The 19,815-nt window shown below is 47.0% G+C and overlaps 7 protein-coding genes across 7 annotated transcripts; 5 read left to right on the top strand and 2 right to left on the bottom strand.

The window, feature by feature from the left end:
* Positions 1-269: 269 nt before the first annotated feature.
* Positions 270-1,289, top strand: N7469_000366 (putative short-chain dehydrogenase/reductase family protein; the record flags this gene model as incomplete). The annotated part of the gene is made up of 4 exons (XM_056639286.1): positions 270-322; positions 393-932; positions 985-1,168; positions 1,236-1,289. The coding sequence occupies 4 exons, from the start codon at positions 270-272 to the stop codon at positions 1,287-1,289; spliced, it is 831 nt and encodes a 276-aa protein (XP_056505043.1).
* Positions 1,290-2,867: 1,578 nt separating this feature from the next.
* Positions 2,868-3,249, top strand: N7469_000365 (uncharacterized protein; the record flags this gene model as incomplete). The annotated part of the gene is made up of 2 exons (XM_056639285.1): positions 2,868-2,959; positions 3,054-3,249. The coding sequence occupies 2 exons, from the start codon at positions 2,868-2,870 to the stop codon at positions 3,247-3,249; spliced, it is 288 nt and encodes a 95-aa protein (XP_056505042.1).
* Positions 3,250-3,936: 687 nt separating this feature from the next.
* On the bottom strand, positions 3,937-5,793 carry N7469_000364 (uncharacterized protein; the record flags this gene model as incomplete). Its single annotated transcript, XM_056639284.1, has 6 exons — positions 3,937-4,940; positions 4,991-5,263; positions 5,320-5,350; positions 5,410-5,547; positions 5,601-5,631; positions 5,687-5,793. The coding sequence occupies 6 exons, from the start codon at positions 5,791-5,793 to the stop codon at positions 3,937-3,939; spliced, it is 1,584 nt and encodes a 527-aa protein (XP_056505041.1).
* Positions 5,794-6,456: 663 nt separating this feature from the next.
* N7469_000363 (uncharacterized protein) lies at positions 6,457-8,951 on the top strand (the record flags this gene model as incomplete). The annotated part of the gene is made up of 18 exons (XM_056639283.1): positions 6,457-6,542; positions 6,611-6,644; positions 6,698-6,840; positions 6,890-6,918; positions 6,977-6,979; positions 7,029-7,093; positions 7,152-7,223; positions 7,276-7,390; positions 7,438-7,516; positions 7,566-7,600; positions 7,652-7,680; positions 7,730-7,762; positions 7,813-7,837; positions 7,894-8,095; positions 8,158-8,415; positions 8,462-8,609; positions 8,658-8,736; positions 8,791-8,951. The coding sequence occupies 18 exons, from the start codon at positions 6,457-6,459 to the stop codon at positions 8,949-8,951; spliced, it is 1,596 nt and encodes a 531-aa protein (XP_056505040.1).
* A 3,789-nt stretch (positions 8,952-12,740) lies between these two features.
* N7469_000362 (sugar porter family MFS transporter) lies at positions 12,741-14,422 on the top strand (the record flags this gene model as incomplete). The annotated part of the gene is made up of 2 exons (XM_056639282.1): positions 12,741-12,938; positions 12,998-14,422. The coding sequence occupies 2 exons, from the start codon at positions 12,741-12,743 to the stop codon at positions 14,420-14,422; spliced, it is 1,623 nt and encodes a 540-aa protein (XP_056505039.1).
* Positions 14,423-16,429: 2,007 nt separating this feature from the next.
* On the top strand, positions 16,430-17,817 carry N7469_000361 (intradiol ring-cleavage dioxygenase; the record flags this gene model as incomplete). The annotated part of the gene is made up of 5 exons (XM_056639281.1): positions 16,430-16,679; positions 16,732-16,887; positions 16,940-17,082; positions 17,140-17,305; positions 17,366-17,817. 5 exons carry the CDS (start codon positions 16,430-16,432, stop codon positions 17,815-17,817), a joined length of 1,167 nt encoding a protein of 388 aa, XP_056505038.1.
* Positions 17,818-18,584: 767 nt separating this feature from the next.
* N7469_000360 (uncharacterized protein) lies at positions 18,585-19,367 on the bottom strand (the record flags this gene model as incomplete). The annotated part of the gene is made up of 1 exon (XM_056639280.1): positions 18,585-19,367. One exon carries the CDS (start codon positions 19,365-19,367, stop codon positions 18,585-18,587), a length of 783 nt encoding a protein of 260 aa, XP_056505037.1.
* Positions 19,368-19,815: the final 448 nt, after the last annotated feature.

Raw genomic sequence — 19,815 nt, 5'->3', positions numbered from 1 at the left:
GGAATAGAAGAGCACTGGGGAAAGCTGAGCTGTTCAACACTTCAAAGAATCACAACTCTCAAATTGTCGAGGTGAGTCTACTCCCAAGGGCCAATGCTATAATACCAGGGTGCGACGCAGCTTCCAGTCGCCTTTGTCCCCGCATTCCACAGCACATTGTTTCACGATCAACCTTGCAGCGATTATCATCGCTAACACCATCTCGCACAGTGCCCCTCCTCTATAACATCACCCCTCACATTACAAACCTCTTTTTTTAAAAAAAAATAATGGCCCAAGGACGTCTTCAAGGCAAGAATGCCATCATCACTGGTGCCGCGGGGTAAGTCGTCTCTCTCTACACCCAGCAGCTTCAAAAAGAGCTCCAAGAACCCTCACTAACAACAACATAGCGGTATCGGTCTCGAAACCACTATCCTCTTCGCCCAGCAAGGCGCCAATGTCCTCCTAGCCGATATCTCCGAGCCCGCCCTCGCCAAAGCCCTCGCCCGAGTTAAGGAGCTCGTTCCTAACGCCGGTCGTCTCGAGACAATCCGCTGCGATGTCTCCAAGGAGGCTGACGTGCAAGCCATGATCGAGTCCCAGGATAGCTGGGGTGGTGTTGACGTTATCTTTAACAATGCAGGCATCATGCATGCCGATGACGCCGATGCTGTCGATACCTCCGAGAAGATCTGGGATCTGACTCAGAGCATTAACGTCAAGGGTGTTTGGTTCGGCTGCAAGCACGCTGTTCTCAGCATGCGCCGCAACAAGAAGACCAAGGGTAGCATCATCAACACCGCTTCTTTTGTTGCTCTCCTCGGTGCCGCGACTCCTCAGCTTGCGTACACTGCTAGCAAGGGTGCTGTTCTGGCGCTGACTCGCGAATTGGCTATTGTACATGCTCGGGAGGGTATTCGTTTCAATGCTCTTTGCCCCGGTCCACTCAAGTTCGTTTATTCCTCATCCTCCTTCCTGCTTCTGTACTAAACAAGAAACTAGCACCCCTCTCCTTCAGGACTGGCTCGGTGACGACCACGCCAAGCGTTTCCGTCGTGAGGTCCACTTCCCCAGCGGTCGTTTCGGCGAGGCTATTGAGCAAGCCCAGGCTGTTGTTTTCCTGGCTAGTGACGAGAGCAGCTTCGTCAATGGTACTGACTTTGTTGTTGATGGTGGTTTGAGCAAGGTATGTTATTTTTCTAAAATGTTTCTTAGCGCGGGGTCAGATCGAAGACTAACCGCTTTCTTGCTAGGCTTATGTTACCCCGGAAGGCCCCGCTACTGTCGGCCCTAAGAACCAGGCTTAGGTTTAATGTTGTGGATTTGTTACGAGTTTTCTTTATTTCATTCTAGATTGGTTATGAATTCATGGATATGTCACGGCGCTATTTCTCGGGTTGAAAGATGCCCGCATACTAGATATCCGCATGTACTCGTAGTGACTAGACGTGAGTCTACCCACGTACACAATGGTCGGCCTGAGCAACTGAACCTATCAGGAATAATGTTAGTATTGAACTATATTCTCCAATTGGTAAATTATAATTCCGTCCACCCACATTGATGACGATGCCAGAGTATTTTGTTCGAATTCAAGCCCTGTTAAGATCCATAGCACCAACCGGCCACTGAAGACAATTTGCAGCTCAATATCCAAGTTCGTGTTCAGTATCACTTAAGTCCAGCATGAAACAATATTCGCACGCAATTTGAATAGACACAGTACACACTGCATCTCCTCTGTTTACACTGGTGTTCCTATAGTGGCCGAGTACCACAGAATGTTTTTTTGTGGACGCGTGGTCTTTGCTAGACCTACCAGGGGATTTATATATTTTCGTATCGCGAAAGCTTAGTGTATATTCAAGCTTAATGTGAGTTGGAACTCACATTAAGCTCGAATGTATTCTTCTTGCTCAGCTTTCTAAAGGATCCGATCGACTAACCTGCATTCCAAAGCATCTGAAAGTTTCAGAGGCTTGATATATTTCCCAAAATATTAAAGGTCTGAAGAATTGCTACCTAACTCGAGGTACAGTATCGTCAAAGGCCCATGGGATTTGCTTAGAAAGGAGGGTTCCAATTTTAATTGTTCTCAATTAATGAGTGTATTATTTGTAGGTGCTACGTACTACTTTAACTAGGTAGTTAATAGTGATATAGTTCAATTGAACAAACAATCTAAGACGCTCGGAGGGGGCCTTCATGGCCATGTTGCCCTGTTGGGCAATTGTTCATGATACCTAGACTCTAAGAGTACCATCCCATCTCTAGGAAGCTACAACCTGTCTTTTTGCTTCATACCTTGATTTGGACAGAGTCTTGCTTAAGCCACGGCTGGGCCTCACTCGTCGACTAATGTTTCAGCCCAATTCATCCTGCATGGGCGTACTACTATGTCCGTGGTATACAAACAGACGTACTAGCTATGTATGTGTTTGGTCATCACAGCTCTTCTGTCAAGGTTGATTGGTTGGAAAAGATTCCTCCGGTGGGCTGTGCAGAACTAATTTGTGGGGGAACCCTAAGAGCCGATATTCGGATATTACAAGCTATGTTCAAATACTGGATATTATGAGATATGAATGAATAGCTTGAATGAAGTAGAGCACCATGAATCTGCTGAATGTACTTAGATATCTTGATTTATCAGTCATACCATGGTCAAGGCATCCAAATAGGTGATGGTAGTATGATCGCGTGTGGCCTGATTTGATGCGGCATCTTCTCCACGTCATGCAATCCCCGCATTCCGGCGATCATTAAAGTCCGGTGCACGCGCCGCGCCTTTTCTCCCTTCTTTCACTCTCATCTGCGATTTCTCCTATCCCTCGCGATCAATCCAAGCATCATTCTGCAACTATCATATCTCAAATCCGTACAACATGTCTTCTCACGCGTTCCCGGGTACAAACAAGTCTTCTCAATATCGTTCCCACCCATCCGGCCCGAGCCTCAAACCTAGAAATGGACGATGGTAAAGTGCCCGTGCCCCTTTACGAAAATCGAGATCCCTGAAGCTTCGTTTTCAGTCTTACTTCCTATTGAACTCTGTACTGACTTATGCCCAGGTACATTCCTCTTGTCGCAGCCATCGGTCTCGGATTTGGAGCATACAACTACTACACACAAGCACAAGCTCGTCACGAGTTCGCCATCCTGGAAGAAGAGAAACGTCTAGCCAAGAATCGGGAACTCATGGACGCCTACGGTAGCAAGGACAGCTTAGAGGATGTACAGCAAGCACTGGAGATGTACGGCCGGTAATGCTTCCATCATCGTTAAGCCGAACTGAGCCGAGCCGAGCCGAAACCACCCGGTTCGGAATGCCGTCGGCTGAAATATCGAATCTTCACGGCATTTGCAATGCGGGCGTTTGCATGGTCGGGAAGGCTTTCTAAGGAGTTTAGTCTTGATTGCATTTGAGGAGTTTGGGATGTATCTTTATTATTATTCAATCTTCACCGCAAGTCGGTGGTCTATGACCTAAATAGGACAATGGCACTTTTGTTAATTCCAAGGTGTGTTATTCTCGACTTCAACTTTTTAGCCATGGAGTTCCCAGCCGGTTTCTCTAAGGGAATTTATTCAAGACCGTTGAGCATAATGTGTTGCGTCACTGGCGAATGCAGTCTACTGGTTTGGCATAGTTCAACTTGCCGGTCCAGATTCCGTTGGGAATTCGTCATTTGGCGATCTTCGTCCTAGTTTCACTCGAAGCTCCACCGCGCCAGCTTTCCCATGCCCTTGTTGTCTAGTACCTAGTTGGCTACGGTATTAGTCTTGGCCAAGAGGACGACAATATTTAGAATGTGAATTTATTCTCAGACCAAGGACTTGAACATTGGCCATTTCTAGTAAATGTCTCCTATATACAACTAACTACAAGAAACTGCTAGGTAGCAATTTCTTGGAAATATCATCGCCACATATTCACACCTTGTATTGTCCTGTTCAACTGCTGGAGTAGAAGCTGCTCACAGGCCACCCATCAAAAACTGTGTAATCCGCCAACGGCGAAGATCCATGTAACTTGCTGTAGTACCTGCGGTTTCCACAATACTCGGAGGTATCCGTGACATTACTGCATTTCTTCTGAAGCAATGCTGCAATTTGTTGACCAGCATCACGACCTTCAAACCATGCACCATGCAAGAATCCAAAATACTGCGCACTCGTCGCCTCACCGGCAAACCAAAGACGATTTACGTTTGCGCGCAGATTCTCATGCATCTCCAGTGTAGTTGAAGGGGGCCAATTTGAATAGCTCCCGTATGACCAGGGTGTCATGCTCCAGCGTGGATACATGAAGGCAGTGGGTTCAGGGATATCCTTTTCTGGATACATGTCTCGAAGGACTTTCATGACTTCTTTCTTGGTTTCCTCGTCGGACTGGCGCTCGACTCGGTATGCCTCCTGTGATACGACAGTGACGAAGATAATATTCGATTCGGGAATGAAGCCTGGTGCCGAGAGAGATTGCCAGACCGGGTAGTATCCTCTTGTGGTTGGGTCTGCGTAGAGGAAGTACTGGGTATCACGGGGCCAGAACGTCTCATTGAATTGTAGGAAGATCTTCGTGTAGGTACCCATGCTGAATTTCTCGATCGCGGTCCGTTTCCAGTAAGGTAGTTTGGGATTGAATGTTACATTGCTGTTTTGAAGGACGCCGAGAGAAAACGTACAGACGGCATATGCGGCCCGGACACAGCTTCCATCATCCTTATGGATCGTTACTCCATCATCTGTGTAGCTGATATTCGTGATGATAGAGTTCAGCTGAAGACGTGGGTCGTTCTTCTTTAGAAACGTCGAAGCCTCGCCATTGATCAAGTGGTTATAGCCACGTTGGTCCCAAACATAGTTGTTTGCATCGCTGAATTGATTGAAGGTGAGGTTCTCGCCCGCAGCTCCAAAGATGAAAGAACTCTCTTCAGGCGAGTAGGCATCCTCCCAGTCTATCCAACGTTAGAATCGACGGTCATGATTGATGATGATAACAACAAACCCCATTCCCACCATTCCACAGCTTGAGCCTTCATATCGTCGACTTTGGGTCTCCACCCAGCCAGTGCAAGGCCAGTGCGAGCAGTCTGATCTTGCAGGTTTTCCTTCAGGAGAATACCAGCCTGTTCGGCTGCTCCATCGTACAAGTCTTCGAAATCATCGAGGAGAGAGGCGTAATCATTAAATCCACTGTCGTCGTAGGTCAAGATGGAACTATAGTTGGAATAAGTGTTGTTCAGATTCCACTTCTTCGCAAATGTCCAAATTGGATTTTCTATTCATGTCAGTCGTAGATCAATCTTGACAGGTCTGAATCTGATTTGATCTTACCAGGACCACCAGGAGAGCCAAGGCCTTGTACCTATGGAAGTCAGTGATCGAGCTCCCCATACTTTTCCAAAAGAAACAATGACAACTTACCCAATTGGCACCTAATTCCACCTTGTAAGGCTTGCCATTCTCATCCTTGCCAAAGTCCGTGTGCGCAACACGTCCACCAAGAGTATCGCGGTACTCAATGATGACAAAGTCATCAATAGATGAATTATGCAATGCTTGCTAACCGAGAATTAGATCGGAAGCTCCAACCACATGTCGCGGAGACAACTCACAGCCGCGGCGACGCCCGCCATTCCACCTCCCCTGCAAACAATGTTAGCGCGGATCCTTTCACGCTCCACTTAAAGCTCGAACTTACAGAATTGCGACCGTTGTCTTCGTGCAGGACGCGTCGTCGCGTGCCTTGACAACCGCCGCAGTACATATCTGCGCGGCCAATACAGCCAACAATCCCTTGCAGAGCATCGTGCGATATCTCAGAGATGGTTTCAGAAAGGAAAGAAGAAAAAAAAAACATACCAGCCACGCGCAAATACTTATAAGACCGCGAGCAAGTCCACTTCGCTGCTTATCACCGCCTGGACGAGCTCCACCGCCGATACCGCGATCGACAGAGAGCCATGCGAGGCGAAGTATATTGCATCTGCAGCCCTGGGGAACACGACTAGAAACGATTTGGTAGGTACATGCGGAGAATGACAAAACAGGGAGGACAAGCCGGGCCGTTCAATAGCTTTGATAAGCTTTGTGGAGGATGCCCTAATTCTGTACAGCTTCATTATCCCAAGATCCTTTTACCTCGGGGCGATAAGACCGGAATTGTGGATATTGTGGATATAGTGGAGTATTCTCTCCAACTCCATTCGATCTTCTCTTCTTTCATGATTGTTCGCTATTGGTCTGCCCGCTGATAACTGCTGAAGTTGTAGGTAATGAGATTCTTCCCCGCATGCTAGCGAGTTGTAACCCTGTCGGCGCTATCCGTTAATGACATGGCCATGCGATGATTGAGATGCATTTGGTTGATACTTAGTAGTCGCCGAGACTCTACTCTGGTCTATTCATATCTATCTGTTCTTTCTTTTCTTTTTCTCTACGCAACTGCTTCTTCTTGATATCTACTTCACCATGAAAGAAGCACCACTACAAGATGATGATGCTCAACTCGCATCTATGGGCCACCGGCCCGAGTTGAAGCGTCAGTTTTCGACCTGGTAAGATCGACATTGAAATCGCACACATTTCGATGATACTCCGTACATGGTTGCTAACCATGCTGCAGGGCAATGCTAGGTTTGGCATTTGCCGTCTTGAACGTTAGTATCCAATCTGGCGGAACCAGATGAAAGCTAATGCTCGAGCTACTCAGTCATGGACCGCGCTCTCAGCTAGTCTGTCGATTAGTCTTACCTCTGGTGGTAGCACAAGCGTCATCTGGGGTCTTGTGACTGCGGGGTTCTGCAACATGTGTATTGCCTCCTCGTTGGCTGAATTCCTTTCGGCTTATCCGACGTACGTGAATGCTGTTGAGTGATGTTGGAAGGGATACTGACAGTTATAGCGCGGGTGGTCAATATCATTGGGTTGCTGGTAAGTCAAGTTGTCAATACAATTGAGATTTACGAAAACATGGCTAATTAAAAACTAGTTAGTATGTATTGTACCCGTGCGAAATTGGCAAGCTTGTACTAATCGTGTAGTCGGGTGGCCGAAATGGGTTCCCATTCTATCGTGGGTTACAGGATGGATTAATGTCGCTGGGTGGGTAAGTGGATGGGATATACAAAGCGTGTTCCAACAAATGGAGAACTGACATCTCTTAGGTTGCATTGGTAGCCACCAACTCGCTTCTATCCAGTCAACTCATCGTGGGCATCATCTCTCTCATGCATCCGGTTCGATGAAACATTCTTTCTAGCGGAGTAACCGACATCTAATAATGACTAGAGCTATGAAACTCAGCGCTGGCATCAATTTCTTATTTACATTGGCTTGACAATGGGAGCATTTTCCATCAACGCGTTTATGAACTCGATTCTACCAATCATTTACCGCGGCGCGTGTATGTAGCCCTGATTGTGTGTTACAGTCTATTGCTAACAACTTCAGTCACTTGGTCTATTGGTGGCTTTGTGATTGTATCAATCACAGTACTGGCCTGCTCCTCTCCTGAATATAACTCGGCCTCGTACGTGGAATGACACCTCGTGTATTAGTCGGTTGCTCACAAAATGTAGTTTTGTTTTTGGAAATTTCGTTAACAGTACTGGATGTAAGTACTGTCTTCTTATCGCTAGTACAAGTGTGTTCTAATATGTTCTAGGGCCCGATGGTGTTGCTTGGTTACTTGGAGTAAGCAACCTTCCTCAAGCTCACCATGCACAGACTCTAACAGAGACAGCTGTTACAAGGTGGACTAGGAGTGACCGCATTCGTTAGTTCAAGCTCTCTATTTGTATTAACTGCTTGCTAACCGGTCTGTAGGATGCAGTTGCGCATATGATCGAGGGTAAGATCTCGAAAATTAAAATGCAGCTTGTCTAATCAAGAGACTAATTCGACCAGAGGTTCCTAATGCATCTGTCGAAGGACCAAAGATTATGGTTTCGTGTGTTGGCATTGGTACTTTCACTGGATTCATCTTCCTCATTGTCTTACTTTTCGTCGCCGGTAGTATGGACTCAGTTACCACTTCCGCAGCTGGACCATTGCTCCAGATTCTATACGATGCTACCAAGAACAAGGCTGGAGCCATTTGCCTATTGATGTACGTGTATCCAAAGGTAACAAGGTAAACGCTATGGTAAAGAAAATGCTCACACGATACAGGCTTCCGCTGGTTTGCTTGATTCTGGCTATCCTCAGTGTCATGACAACAAGTAGTCGCATGATCTTCGCTTTTGCTCGGTGTGTTGCCCATCCAGATAAACTATTCCAATCACTCACTGACATCCTTAGCGACGGTGGTCTTCCCGCATCTCGCTTTTTCGCTACTGTTCATCCTACCTTGAAGCTACCTCTTAATGCGCTCATTCTGACAGTAGTCGTGGTGATCTGTTTCGGATGTATCTTCCTGGGATCCTCGAGGTAATTTGTCCTTCTTTGACTTTAAATTCTTCCACTGACCAAAAAGTGCCTTCAATGCGATTATTTCTGCCTCCGTCGTGGCCCTTGATTTGTCCTATGCGATGCCTATCCTCGTCAATTGCCTGCAAGGCCGCAAGGCCCTCCCCAAGGGAAAGTGGAAGCTTCCCAATGTTCTCGGATGGATCGCAGATATTGTGAGTCTCCTTTATCGAATTCCTGAATAGAATACTTATCAAAATTAGGTCGCCCTGTCCTATATTGCCCTGACGACTGTTCTCTTTGTCTTCCCTCCCTCCAGCACTGTGACCGGGAGCAGCATGAGTAAGAATCCCCCTACTTGTGAAATTATAGAGCAGTAGACTAACCAGGCTCTAGACTATTGCGTCGCTGCTTTTGCGGTCATTATAATCATATCCGCTTTCCAGTGGGTTGTTGACGGCCGCAAGAATTTCACTGGCCCTCGTATCGATCTCGCAATCGACGCCCTCGACACGACTCCAACGAATGATACGCATACTAACGAGTATGAAAAATAAATCATCTGCGTCACTGCTTAAAATTTGAAGGAGAATACTTTAGTCTGTCTTGAATATTTCTTAATAGCAGGGACATCAAATATCCATGAGGCACATGTACTCCATAACCTAGTAGGTTAGCAAGCACCTTGTGCAGCAGAATTAAGTACATTCAATGTACACAAATTATGGAAGGAAATGAAGATTGATAAAAGACTTCAAGTTGAACTCATTTAAAGTGCCAGCTCTAGAATCATACCGCCCAAGGTCTAACTGTGAAGTCACATCCTTTCCACGGGGTATAAAATTTTCGATGAACACATTCACTCTTGGAATAGAGATCTATATAATATTACTTGTACCAACTAGAGTGCCTCCAGATCTAGCGTTGCAAGGATTATTTATGCGAATGCAAGTCCTAATGCTCCAAGCATAACAATAGCTCCCCAACGGGGCAGATCAATAGAGGCAGCTATTCCAGTTTTTGTGCTGCTAGCACCAGTCTCGAATGCAGTTGAGTCCGCAGTGCCAGACGTTGAAATATCGCATATGGATCTCATTGGGCAAGATCCACTGAGTAAATGAAGTTTATAGGGCACACAGGAATGTATGATGATGATGAATTCATTCGCCGGGTGCAACTTACAGTCTATATCAAGGCTGATATGGGGGAATGCAGTCAGGCCAGCCGACAGCTGTAGATAGTGAAAGTCAACCACACATCGATCAACTTCCCCCAGTGGGAGCTCACTTGACCATAAAGAATTGAATTGGGAAAATGAAAATATTGCATGAGCACAATCAAGTTCTATACCCCCTCAACCATCTAGTAGGGACTCGAATGCGCGCGGGAAAAATGCCCAAAAGTTTCCGCAATGCTCATATCTTCAGGATAATGGACGTTCCGTTAGAAAATTTGAAGAAAGAGATAGAAACAAAAGTACCTGATCAGTAGGAATCTTACTATTTTAACGAACAGGATTATATCCATTTTCTGTATTTTACTAAATATACAAAGCCGCTCTTATGCAATATAGAGGTATATTTTGCAAACCACTGGTCAATTTGCAATATATATATATTCCATCCGAACTGCACAGCACTCCTAACACATTGTTGGTAGTAGCGGCGCATTAATGTTTGATATTCCCAAGTTGCTCCAAAAAGATCATCCATTGAATGGAAGGTAGAAATAGCGAGGGAGTTACAACGGGTATCAATTCGAGATTGAGAGAGGAAAAGGATAAGATTTGAGGTACTTCGAGATGACAAATTCAACTTAAAGTAACTAGTCTAGTCTCTAAAGAGAAGATGAAATTCTGCTAACAGTCACGATCGGACAAAGAATAAAACAGCATATAGAGTTCCTTAAAAAATGGACTATATGTATCAGAAGCTAAATATGTTCCATTCAAGGAGATTTATTATGCCAGTTGGCTCGACAATCTAGAAGTTGGAAATTTCGATTCGGTTCGGGTCGGATCTTGGATATAAGTGGAGAAGGAAATCTTCGGTTTGGCCCGAGAAAATAAATATGGACTGGTGCGATCGACCATTCATTATGGGCACAATCGTTTGGGCTCCGAAACAATCAATGAAAAAGACCGTTGCAGGGGCTTTGATGGTCAGTGGAGGGAGAGATCAGCAGGGGCTGCCCGGGCCGTTAGAATATTCCTTGTTCCTTGCTGATCCTTCGATACATATGTGAGATTAGGATACCAAGACAGTCATGGATTTGTGGAACGATGCCGTCTCATGAGTATATTCATCTGCTAGACCTATGCAATTCCAGGTTCTTGCTTAGCTTTCACGAGAACGGGACAGACTGAAACGGGGCACATCTCCTCCGGCCGGGAAATTTTTTTACCCCTTTCTTCCTGGAGATGATTTCCTCGGCAATTACAAAGTGGGGAGTATTTTGGTGCATATGGTTTTGAGTACGTGGAGATCTGTCAAACTCCTTCTCCCCAGACTATTGCATAGGGCTATGGAGAGACAGAGTCTTGGATTGCTTGAATCGGCCACCGGTGAGCCAAGAGAGTATCTTGAGAAACGCTAGAACGCTGTCTCAAACGTGAGGATACCGTGGTAGAAGGATTGAGGAAGATGCAGGCCACGGACAGCCAAGGTTTTGTCCCGGTCACGAATGCCTTCAAAGGCGTTGGTCCGATATTAGCCCGGCACGGCAAACCTTGGTAAGGTGACACTTCTGCCTTTGTCTTTCCCCGCTAGTCTTTTAATGGGTGAAGTAGAGCGTACTATGTAGAAAGAAGAAGAGAATTTCTGAGAACGGCCTCGATAGGACGCCACGAGAGGCGCCAAGCGACCGTCGACCGCCAGAGACAAAGCCCAGCGTCTAAAAATTCCCCACAGGTGTACCCCGTCAGATCGTCTTACTGGTTACTGACCCCGTGGGAAAAATCTCAAGTTGCTCTGGGGGTGGGACCGCGCGGGATATTGGATGGCCAGAGTTGGATTTACATACTGTATGAGACTTAGTAGGGTACCATCGGGAATCGGGCACGGTGACTCGACTCTGACTTACCTTTACCAGGTAAAATGGATGCATGTCATGGTTGCGTTTGAATCATTCAAACCAATCAAGTCGAGGGACCATTTATTTTGGGCGGCCCAGTTTGCCGTCAGACGATTTGAGTCGCACGGTCTATTGGAAAATGCTAGCGTGTGCCTTACGCTAGAACACCAGTGGTTTGAGAAGGCATTTGCCCGTTTCGTAAGATATCAGTAGTTTTTTCTATGTACTCCGTACACCTGCCGGTTTTACAAGAGACCAGGGCATGCATAAACCCCCCCATATACCGCTAAAAGAAATCGGACATGGCCGGGAGGTCACCCGATCGGCTCACGCGACTCGGGGGGGCTGAGTCCATCGTTCTATAGAAGAATAAGAACATAGAAATGACTATTTCGGGGTGCCGAATAGTGTCTCGGTCCCAAATCTTTCGGGTCACGACGCAGTGAAAAAAAATGGTTGAAAAAAGTAGGCCCTGGCCATGTGGCGCAGTTTGCCCTTGTTCCTCGTAGGACTTTCACCAATCGCTACCGATAATTCCCCGGACCCCAACCCTAATTCAGACACCATCTCCGCGTCCCGAGGAACAAATCCGCTGGAAAGTGTCCAAGCCCGGGCTGGACCCGAGTTCCTGTATGGCTAGGTCTATGCTAAACGAATCCTGGGGAGATATTGCCCCCATAACTCTGCCATGATTAGCGAATCAGCTGTCTTCCAGCGAATTTTAGACAGCTTGATCCGTGCAGACCTTTCCCCGGGTTCTGTACCGCATGGCATGTCCCTCTCATTTCGGGGTAGTCTGGATCCCTGCATTAAGCTCAATTCGATCTAGTCATGGTTCGAAATTGACGATTTTCTCGGATGTCAGAAGGTTCGAGCAGTCAGAGTCCACCAATCTCCCAGCGTTCAGCCGAGTCTAGCACGGCGATGGCCGTGCTTCGCGTGCCGAGAGTGGCCAAAATCCGTAATCAATGTGGTTTCGCTTCGCTTGTTCGTGGGACTAAGTGGTTTGGTTGGTTTTTTCCTCCACCCCCAGTTCTTTTCAGTCCGGGGATCGTGGCTCTCATGCAACCCCGGCCCCAGGTTATAAACTGCCTGGTTTCCCCCTCTTTGGCATCTTTCTTCCTTTGTATACCACACTTTCTTCACTACCACTCTTGATTCTCTAACACCCTCGACAAGTAATATCACTTACTACTCTTCTAAACATCACTACTTCCCCCACCACTCCAACTATCTCTGCAGATCTAACTCTCGTGCCAAGAGTAATCGCCAAGATGCCTGGTGGTGCAGTCACGACGGTGACTGACTCTTCGGAGACGGTCGACGAGCGTCGCGTCGAAGCCCCCGTCACCTTCAAGACCTATCTCATGTGTGCTTTCGCTGCATTTGGTGGTATCTTCTTCGGTTATGACTCCGGTTACATTAGCGGTGTCCTCAGCATGGACTACTTCATCGAAACATTTGAAGACCTGGTACGTATTTGATCTATATCTTGACCATGCCGGAAATGATAAGCTAACAATGTTTGCAGGACAAAGCAACTACCCCAAGTGACAAGTTTGTCATTCCCTCCTCGCGCAAGTCTCTCATCGTCTCTATTCTCTCGGCTGGTACTTTCTTCGGTTCCCTCATCGCTGGTGATCTGGCAGATTGGTTTGGTCGTCGATTCACCATTATTGCTGGTTGCATTATCTTCATCATCGGTGTGGTGCTCCAGACTGCTTCAACTGGTCTTGGTCTTCTGGTCGCTGGTCGTTTGATTGCTGGATTCGGTGTCGGATTCGTGTCTGCTGTTATCATCATGTACATGTCCGAGATTGCTCCTCGCAAGGTTCGTGGTGCTATCGTATCCGGTTACCAGTTCTGCATCACTATTGGTCTCATGCTTGCCTCTTGCGTTGACTATGGCACTGAGAACCGTTCCGACTCTGGTTCCTACCGTATTCCCATCGCTCTCCAGATGCTTTGGGCTGTTATCCTCGCTGTTGGTCTTTTCATTCTTCCTGAATCCCCTCGTTTCTACATCCGCAAGGGCAAGAAGGAAGAGGCTGTTCATGCGCTTGCTCGTATCCGTGGCCAACCCCAGGACTCCGAGTACATCCAGGCTGAGATCAACGAGATCGAAGCCAACTTCCTCTATGAGATGCAGGTCATTCCTCAGGATGGTTACTTCAACAGCTGGCTCAACTGCTTCCGTGGAAACATCTTCCATCCCAACAGCAATGTCCGTCGTACTGTTCTTGGTACCTCTCTCCAGATGATGCAACAGTGGACTGGTGTCAACTTCGTCTTCTACTTCGGTACTCCCTTCTTCACCCAACTTGGCACAATCCAGAACCCCTTCCTTATCACCATGATCACCACCATTGTCAATGTCTGCTCGACCCCTATCTCCTTCTACGCCATTGAGAAGGTTGGTCGTCGTCCCCTGCTTCTGTGGGGTGCTCTGGGCATGGTTATCTGCCAGTTCCTGGTCGCCATTATCGGAGTCACTGATGGAGACAACAACAAGGCTGTCTCTGCCATGATCGCCTTCATCTGCATCTACATCTTCTTCTTTGCCAGCACATGGGGACCTGGTGCCTGGGTTGTGATTGGTGAGATCTTCCCTCTGCCAATCCGTTCCCGTGGTGTTGCCCTTTCCACTGCCTCCAACTGGCTCTGGAACTGCATCATCGCTGTCATCACCCCTTACATGGTTGATGCCGACCAGGGCAACCTGGGTCCCAAGGTTTTCTTCATCTGGGGATCTCTTTGCACTTGCGCCTTTGTCTACACCTACTTCCTCATCCCCGAGACCAAGGGTCTTACTCTGGAGCAGGTCGACAAGATGATGGAGGAGACCACCCCGCGTACCTCAGCCAAGTGGAAGCCCCACACTACCTTCGCTGTCGAGATGGGTCTCGATGACGAGAAGTCTTCCGCTGTTCCCCAGGTTACCCAGCACGAAGTCTAGATTGGATAGTGTGTTTCATACTCTATCTGAAATGACGCGTCTATTCCATCCTCTTTCGTTTGCGTTGGCTGGGCCTGTTGATTAGCGCAAATACCAGGGTATTCGTCTGTTTGTGCTTCATAATACTACCACATAAATGTCTCTTTAATATGGAATTATGAGTCGATGTATCTTTATGTTAATTCAATGATAATTTACAAAATGCTGTGTTCCCTTGTAATCAATCGGAAACCCTGCAAAAACTATGATCTCAATATCTTGTGATGTGGTAGCATACCAACAAAGAATAGAAGGGCATAGTAGCATGAAGGAAGAATGAAAGAAACCCCATACTAGAGAAATAGTATAAGAAATTCCAGTCGAGGCGAATAGTATTCGCCTCGACGAAATGATCAATGAACTACGGCTTTCCAGAAATTCAAATGACCCACAAGTGCGTGAGCTTCGTTCTAATCAACCATGTCATTCAATTACGATGGCTGAAATTTCCTAAGCCCCAATTCTTCCATTACTCGTACTATACCCGTAACAGCGAGTATAAGCTTATGTTAGTGAGTATACACGTATGCAATGGGTCATTTATTTCATCAGCTTGCACTCTCTATCATCATCCACAATGAGCCACACCTTTATTACGGGGTACATGAAACCAAAAATTCTCCGCAAGACTTCCAGATTCTACGATACCAGCAAGGCGCACTCTCCATGAACTTCCGCTCGGCAGATCTTCGGGATCGCCCGGGCGCAAGCATCTGCCAAGCCCGGTCCGCAAAATTCATTTTATGCTTGGCGTGTTGAATTTTCCATGATTACGACTTCAAAGCTCTTCGCAATAGAACCGTTCTACTAGGATATTGAGGTGAGTTCCTCCAATTGTACCGAATACGTAGCTACTGATATGTTTGCTACTGTTTGGCGCAATATATACTGGATTTGTGATCGTTTTATCACGGACGCCGCCGGTGGAAAAGTGCCAAGAAAGAGTACGTATGCGAAGTACGTTGGACTTGCAAGGGAGTTGGTCAGGGCAGAACATGCACCTTATTTCAAAGGGTAAGGATCTACAACATCGTACCAAACTTCTGTCAATATTTGACACTTGTTAAGCCGATTAATAATATTGTGGCTTATCCCGTTATACGTCTCTGCTCCCAGTTTTGGGGGTTTCTCTTCTGTTTGAGCCGTGACTATTCTGGAGCGGATTGCACCATTTTGTGATTTGAGGAAGACTGATTTGTATCTGCTGCATAAGCACTTAATAAAGACTACCGGGTTGTCATTTATATTGATGGAAGCATAGCACCTGCCAATGGCAATGTGACAATACTGCTGCATATTATAATCACATCAATAATCAATGGTCAGTTACTACAGCCCTGCGGCGAAATACAATGCTCTACTAGTACGCCTCGTCATCGTTGCAGATCTGTATAATTTCCTCCACTTAGATGTGTCTAATTTTGTGTTAAGGGCCACGGCCTGTTCCTCTTAATCCTCCATGTGGGGAATTTGCCCTTCGCAACTTGTGTAGAAGCACCTTGGCGGAGCTACGCGTGTTTCTTTGACATGTAAACGTATCTAACGCTTGCCCATCAGGGTCAACGCCGACGAAAGTGTCCCTCGATGAAGTACCGAGGCCCAATGAGCTCTCCCAGGACGAATTTATCTGAACCACGACTCTCCGTCTTTCCAATTTCTAGATCACTAGGGACATGGCACATGCTCCGCTGTGGGACCGGTGTTTACATGTTAATGTCTGCTGGCGCAGAAGGTGAGAAATGTACTTTCTCTGATTTGCTGGTCTTGGTGGGCATACCTCCATCACTTTCGTCAATCCAAGACTTGTGCCGCGGCCCCTCTGTGGATGGGTCTATCTATAGATGGCCGTCTTTTCTATAAAGACAGGATGATCCGCTGCTGGAGAATGGAATCGATCATCAGACACTCCATTCAAAGCCCGATTGTCTCTTCTAAAGTCCTCATCTTGAAGATTGTGATATAACCATTATGGTTCAGCTCGCTTCCACTCTTGCTGTCGGGCTCTTCGGCTTGACCAGCGTTGTCTCTGCACACCCCGGCCATGACCACAAGGCTGAAGCCGCCGAACGTGCCCTTTTCATGCGCAATGCTCCCATCCAGTCCCGCAGTCTATCTCAGTGTGCCTCGCAGTTGAAGGCTCGTGGCCACGAGAGCAAGAACGTTGCCCGCCGCTCTGCCGCCGTCAAGAACCTCCGTCGCCGTCGCGGCCTCAAGTCTGGTTCGAAACCCTGAACGTTCCATGTAACAAAATTGTGTCTAACAATTCATAGACGCAAACTTCCTCAAGGCTCGCGACCTTGACAGCATTCTGGCTACTTCTCACGCTTCCAACTTGACTGGTGTTGACTTCAACACCGACCCCAACGTTCTGTTCTCCTCTGAGGGTACTTGTATTCTTGCCCCGGATGTTACCCAGGGACCTTACTGTTCGTCAATTGCCTCCTCGTCTTTCAATCTCCGTACTAACATTATACGAAGATGTTACCGGTGAACTTATCCGCCAGAACATTGTCGAGGACCAGGCTGGTGTTCCTCTGTACATGGATATCCAGCTGATCGACACCAACACCTGCGATCCCCTGCCTAACATCTATACCGATCTCTGGCACTGCAATGCTACTGTATGTCACTCCAGCATCCATGATCTCTCAAGACTAGATCTGACCATCCTTAAATAGGGTGTATACTCTGGAATCAGCGCCAGCGGGAACGGCGACTCTTCCGATACCAGCAACCTTGACAACACTTTCCTTCGTGGAATCCAACCTAGCAATGCCGATGGTGTTGTCCAGTTCGAGTCCATCTTCCCTGGCCACTACACTAGCCGCGCTACTCACATCCACGGTATGGAATCGCTTTCACAGCTAATTGTCTGTTATCCAAACATATCTAACAATTTGCTAGTCCTGACCCACCCTGCCAACGAGACTACTGTCCTGCAGAACGACACAATTTCCGGCCTGTATTCTTCCTCTTCATCCCACGTCGGTCAGCTTTTCTTCGACCAGGATCTCATCACCAAAGTTGAGAAGACTTCTCCCTACAGCACCAACACCCAGGATCTCACCACCAACGCTGACGACAGCATTCTCTCCGAGGAGGCTGACACCATCGACCCCTTCATGGAGTATGTCCTCCTTGGTGACTCCGTCAGTGACGGTATCTTTGCTTGGATCTCTGTCGGTGTTGACCCTACTGTTGACACTGATGTTACCCCTGCTGCCTACTACACCGAGCAAGGTGGTGTCGAGAATGAGAACTCCGGTATGGGCGGTGGCGGTGGCAGTATGGGTGGTGGTGCTCCCCCTGGATTCTCCTCCACCTCCAGCGCTTCCTCCCGTAGCACCAGTGCTTAGATTGATTCTATTTTCCCGGAATTGATTTATGGATGGTGAATGGCCAATTTGGAATCAAAAATATTTTGCGATTTGACTATCCTTTCTTGATCTATTTGATGGCATTCCTTTGTGATATGTCACTCGATGTTGTCTTGATAGTTTAATTACTTTTATCGTACCATCGCGATATTTGCCCATTTGGGTTTGATAGCGCATTTATTTCAATGTATCATCTTATACTTATTTTCATATCAAGACTGACTCGGTGGTCTGACCTATGTTTGACTTAGTAGTAGCTGATTCGCAATGATCGACCTACTGTAACAGTTATGAGACTCTGCAAGATCTCGAGAGGACCAACTCAGCTCAAAGTCACACCATTTATCGATGGTGAACTTGATTTTTTGTTAATCAGACTTCATTTGTAGGACACATACTTCGTCACTCGACATGTGGAAGTCCAATCTCAAGAAGATCGTAGTAGATCAGATCCATTTCATTCAAAACAGCACGTATAGCATGAAGGGCAAAGGTATCGGAAGAAAAGTGTCTAAGTAGACGCCATGAGCAAAAACTTGCACCGATAGGACATGCCTGTGGGAGGAATACTGGATTTCAGAAGGTACGCAATGTTGTAATACTCTCATTCCTTTGTAGAGCTTCATGTAAGTTATAAACTTAGAGGCTCTTGTGAAGCGATTAATAAAGGCATGAGAATACATGTTCAATTAGTTGCTTAAATAAATCGAGTAGTGGGTCCACAAAATATGAATTCAAACCTCCCCTTAACCCAGCAATACCTGGGGTAGGCTCTTCCAATTTCGTCTCCGAGACATGCCTTCGCCCCAGTAAGCCCACACTGCCTTTCGTGCTCCATCTACAACTTTCATGTGATGCTTTTCAAGAAATTGAGAAAAGATATGCATGATAACCGTCCTGTCACTAGTCGACACAGCCAGACGACCCACGATATACAAAGGCCAGGTCAGGGTAGCCATGGGCATAGACAAAACACAAACCCGAAGAACACTATCGAATGCAGACCTATAAGCCTCCTCGTCCTTCGTTTCAAAAACATTTTGATCTGAAGCTGAATCCTGACGAGAGGACGACAATGTCATGCGTAGTATTAGAATTCCGCAAAATCTGTACGCCCGAGCAATTTGTAGCATAGCTTCCATATAAGCATCGGTGGATGGCCCGATGGACGACTCTACCGGCCATGCCTCGAGGCTTTCTATTAGACTCTGTGCTTCCGACATGCCATCTTGGCCCAGACGGATGCGACCGATCAGATCGGCCAAGCGATACATCAAAGGCCATAAGCGCCCGGCACAACCGAAGACAGTATCGATTGTATCCGGTAGCTCTGGCCCGCGTATTCCATTGACCACGAGAGGCTGTCTCCCAAGTGATAAGGCGAGCATCACATTGAAGTACTGGAAGACTTTGTGGAAGAACTGTATTTCGGGGCCGTCGGAAGCTTCATCTTGATATTCCAGGAACACCTTTGCACCTTGGAGGTGACACCAGGCATTACTTGCTGAATTCCCAAGGACGATCTGCATTTCATTGTTAGTAAATACTAGGGTCGAATGGCATAATGTCGCGCAAGGAAGACGCACCTCATAATAAATTAACAGCAAACTACTTGCTAACAAATTAATGCGAGCACCCGCGTCTATTTGTGGCGAAGAAAGCTCCGTAGCCAAAAGTGTCAACGCTTGCGAATGTAGATAAGTCGCACGGTCGTGAGTCTCTGCTCCGAGGTGATACAGATGTGCTGCAGCAACAGCCTCCACGGCCCGTTGAACTTGCGTTGAGCAAGTAGTTCGAGGAAGAATATGAAGTATGAACGGATTCGAGATATTAGGCTGTGGAAATGAAAAGCTAATTAAATGGGCGACGATATTTGAAAAATGATAAACAAACTTCGTCTCTGCGCTGCCAGGCTGCGCGGGGAGTAGCACTGGCCGGTGCGACGTGGAATTATTCAAGTTTGCAGCATCTAGATAT

The sequence above is a fragment of the Penicillium citrinum genome (genome assembly GCF_028827155.1).
Source record: "Penicillium citrinum strain IBT 23319 chromosome Unknown utg000001l:1.0-4955037.0:1.0-4956770.0, whole genome shotgun sequence".
Lineage (NCBI taxonomy): Eukaryota > Fungi > Ascomycota > Eurotiomycetes > Eurotiales > Aspergillaceae > Penicillium > Penicillium citrinum.
The sequence above is the reverse complement of the archived record's forward strand: the minus strand, read 5'-3'. Positions and strand labels throughout refer to the sequence as shown.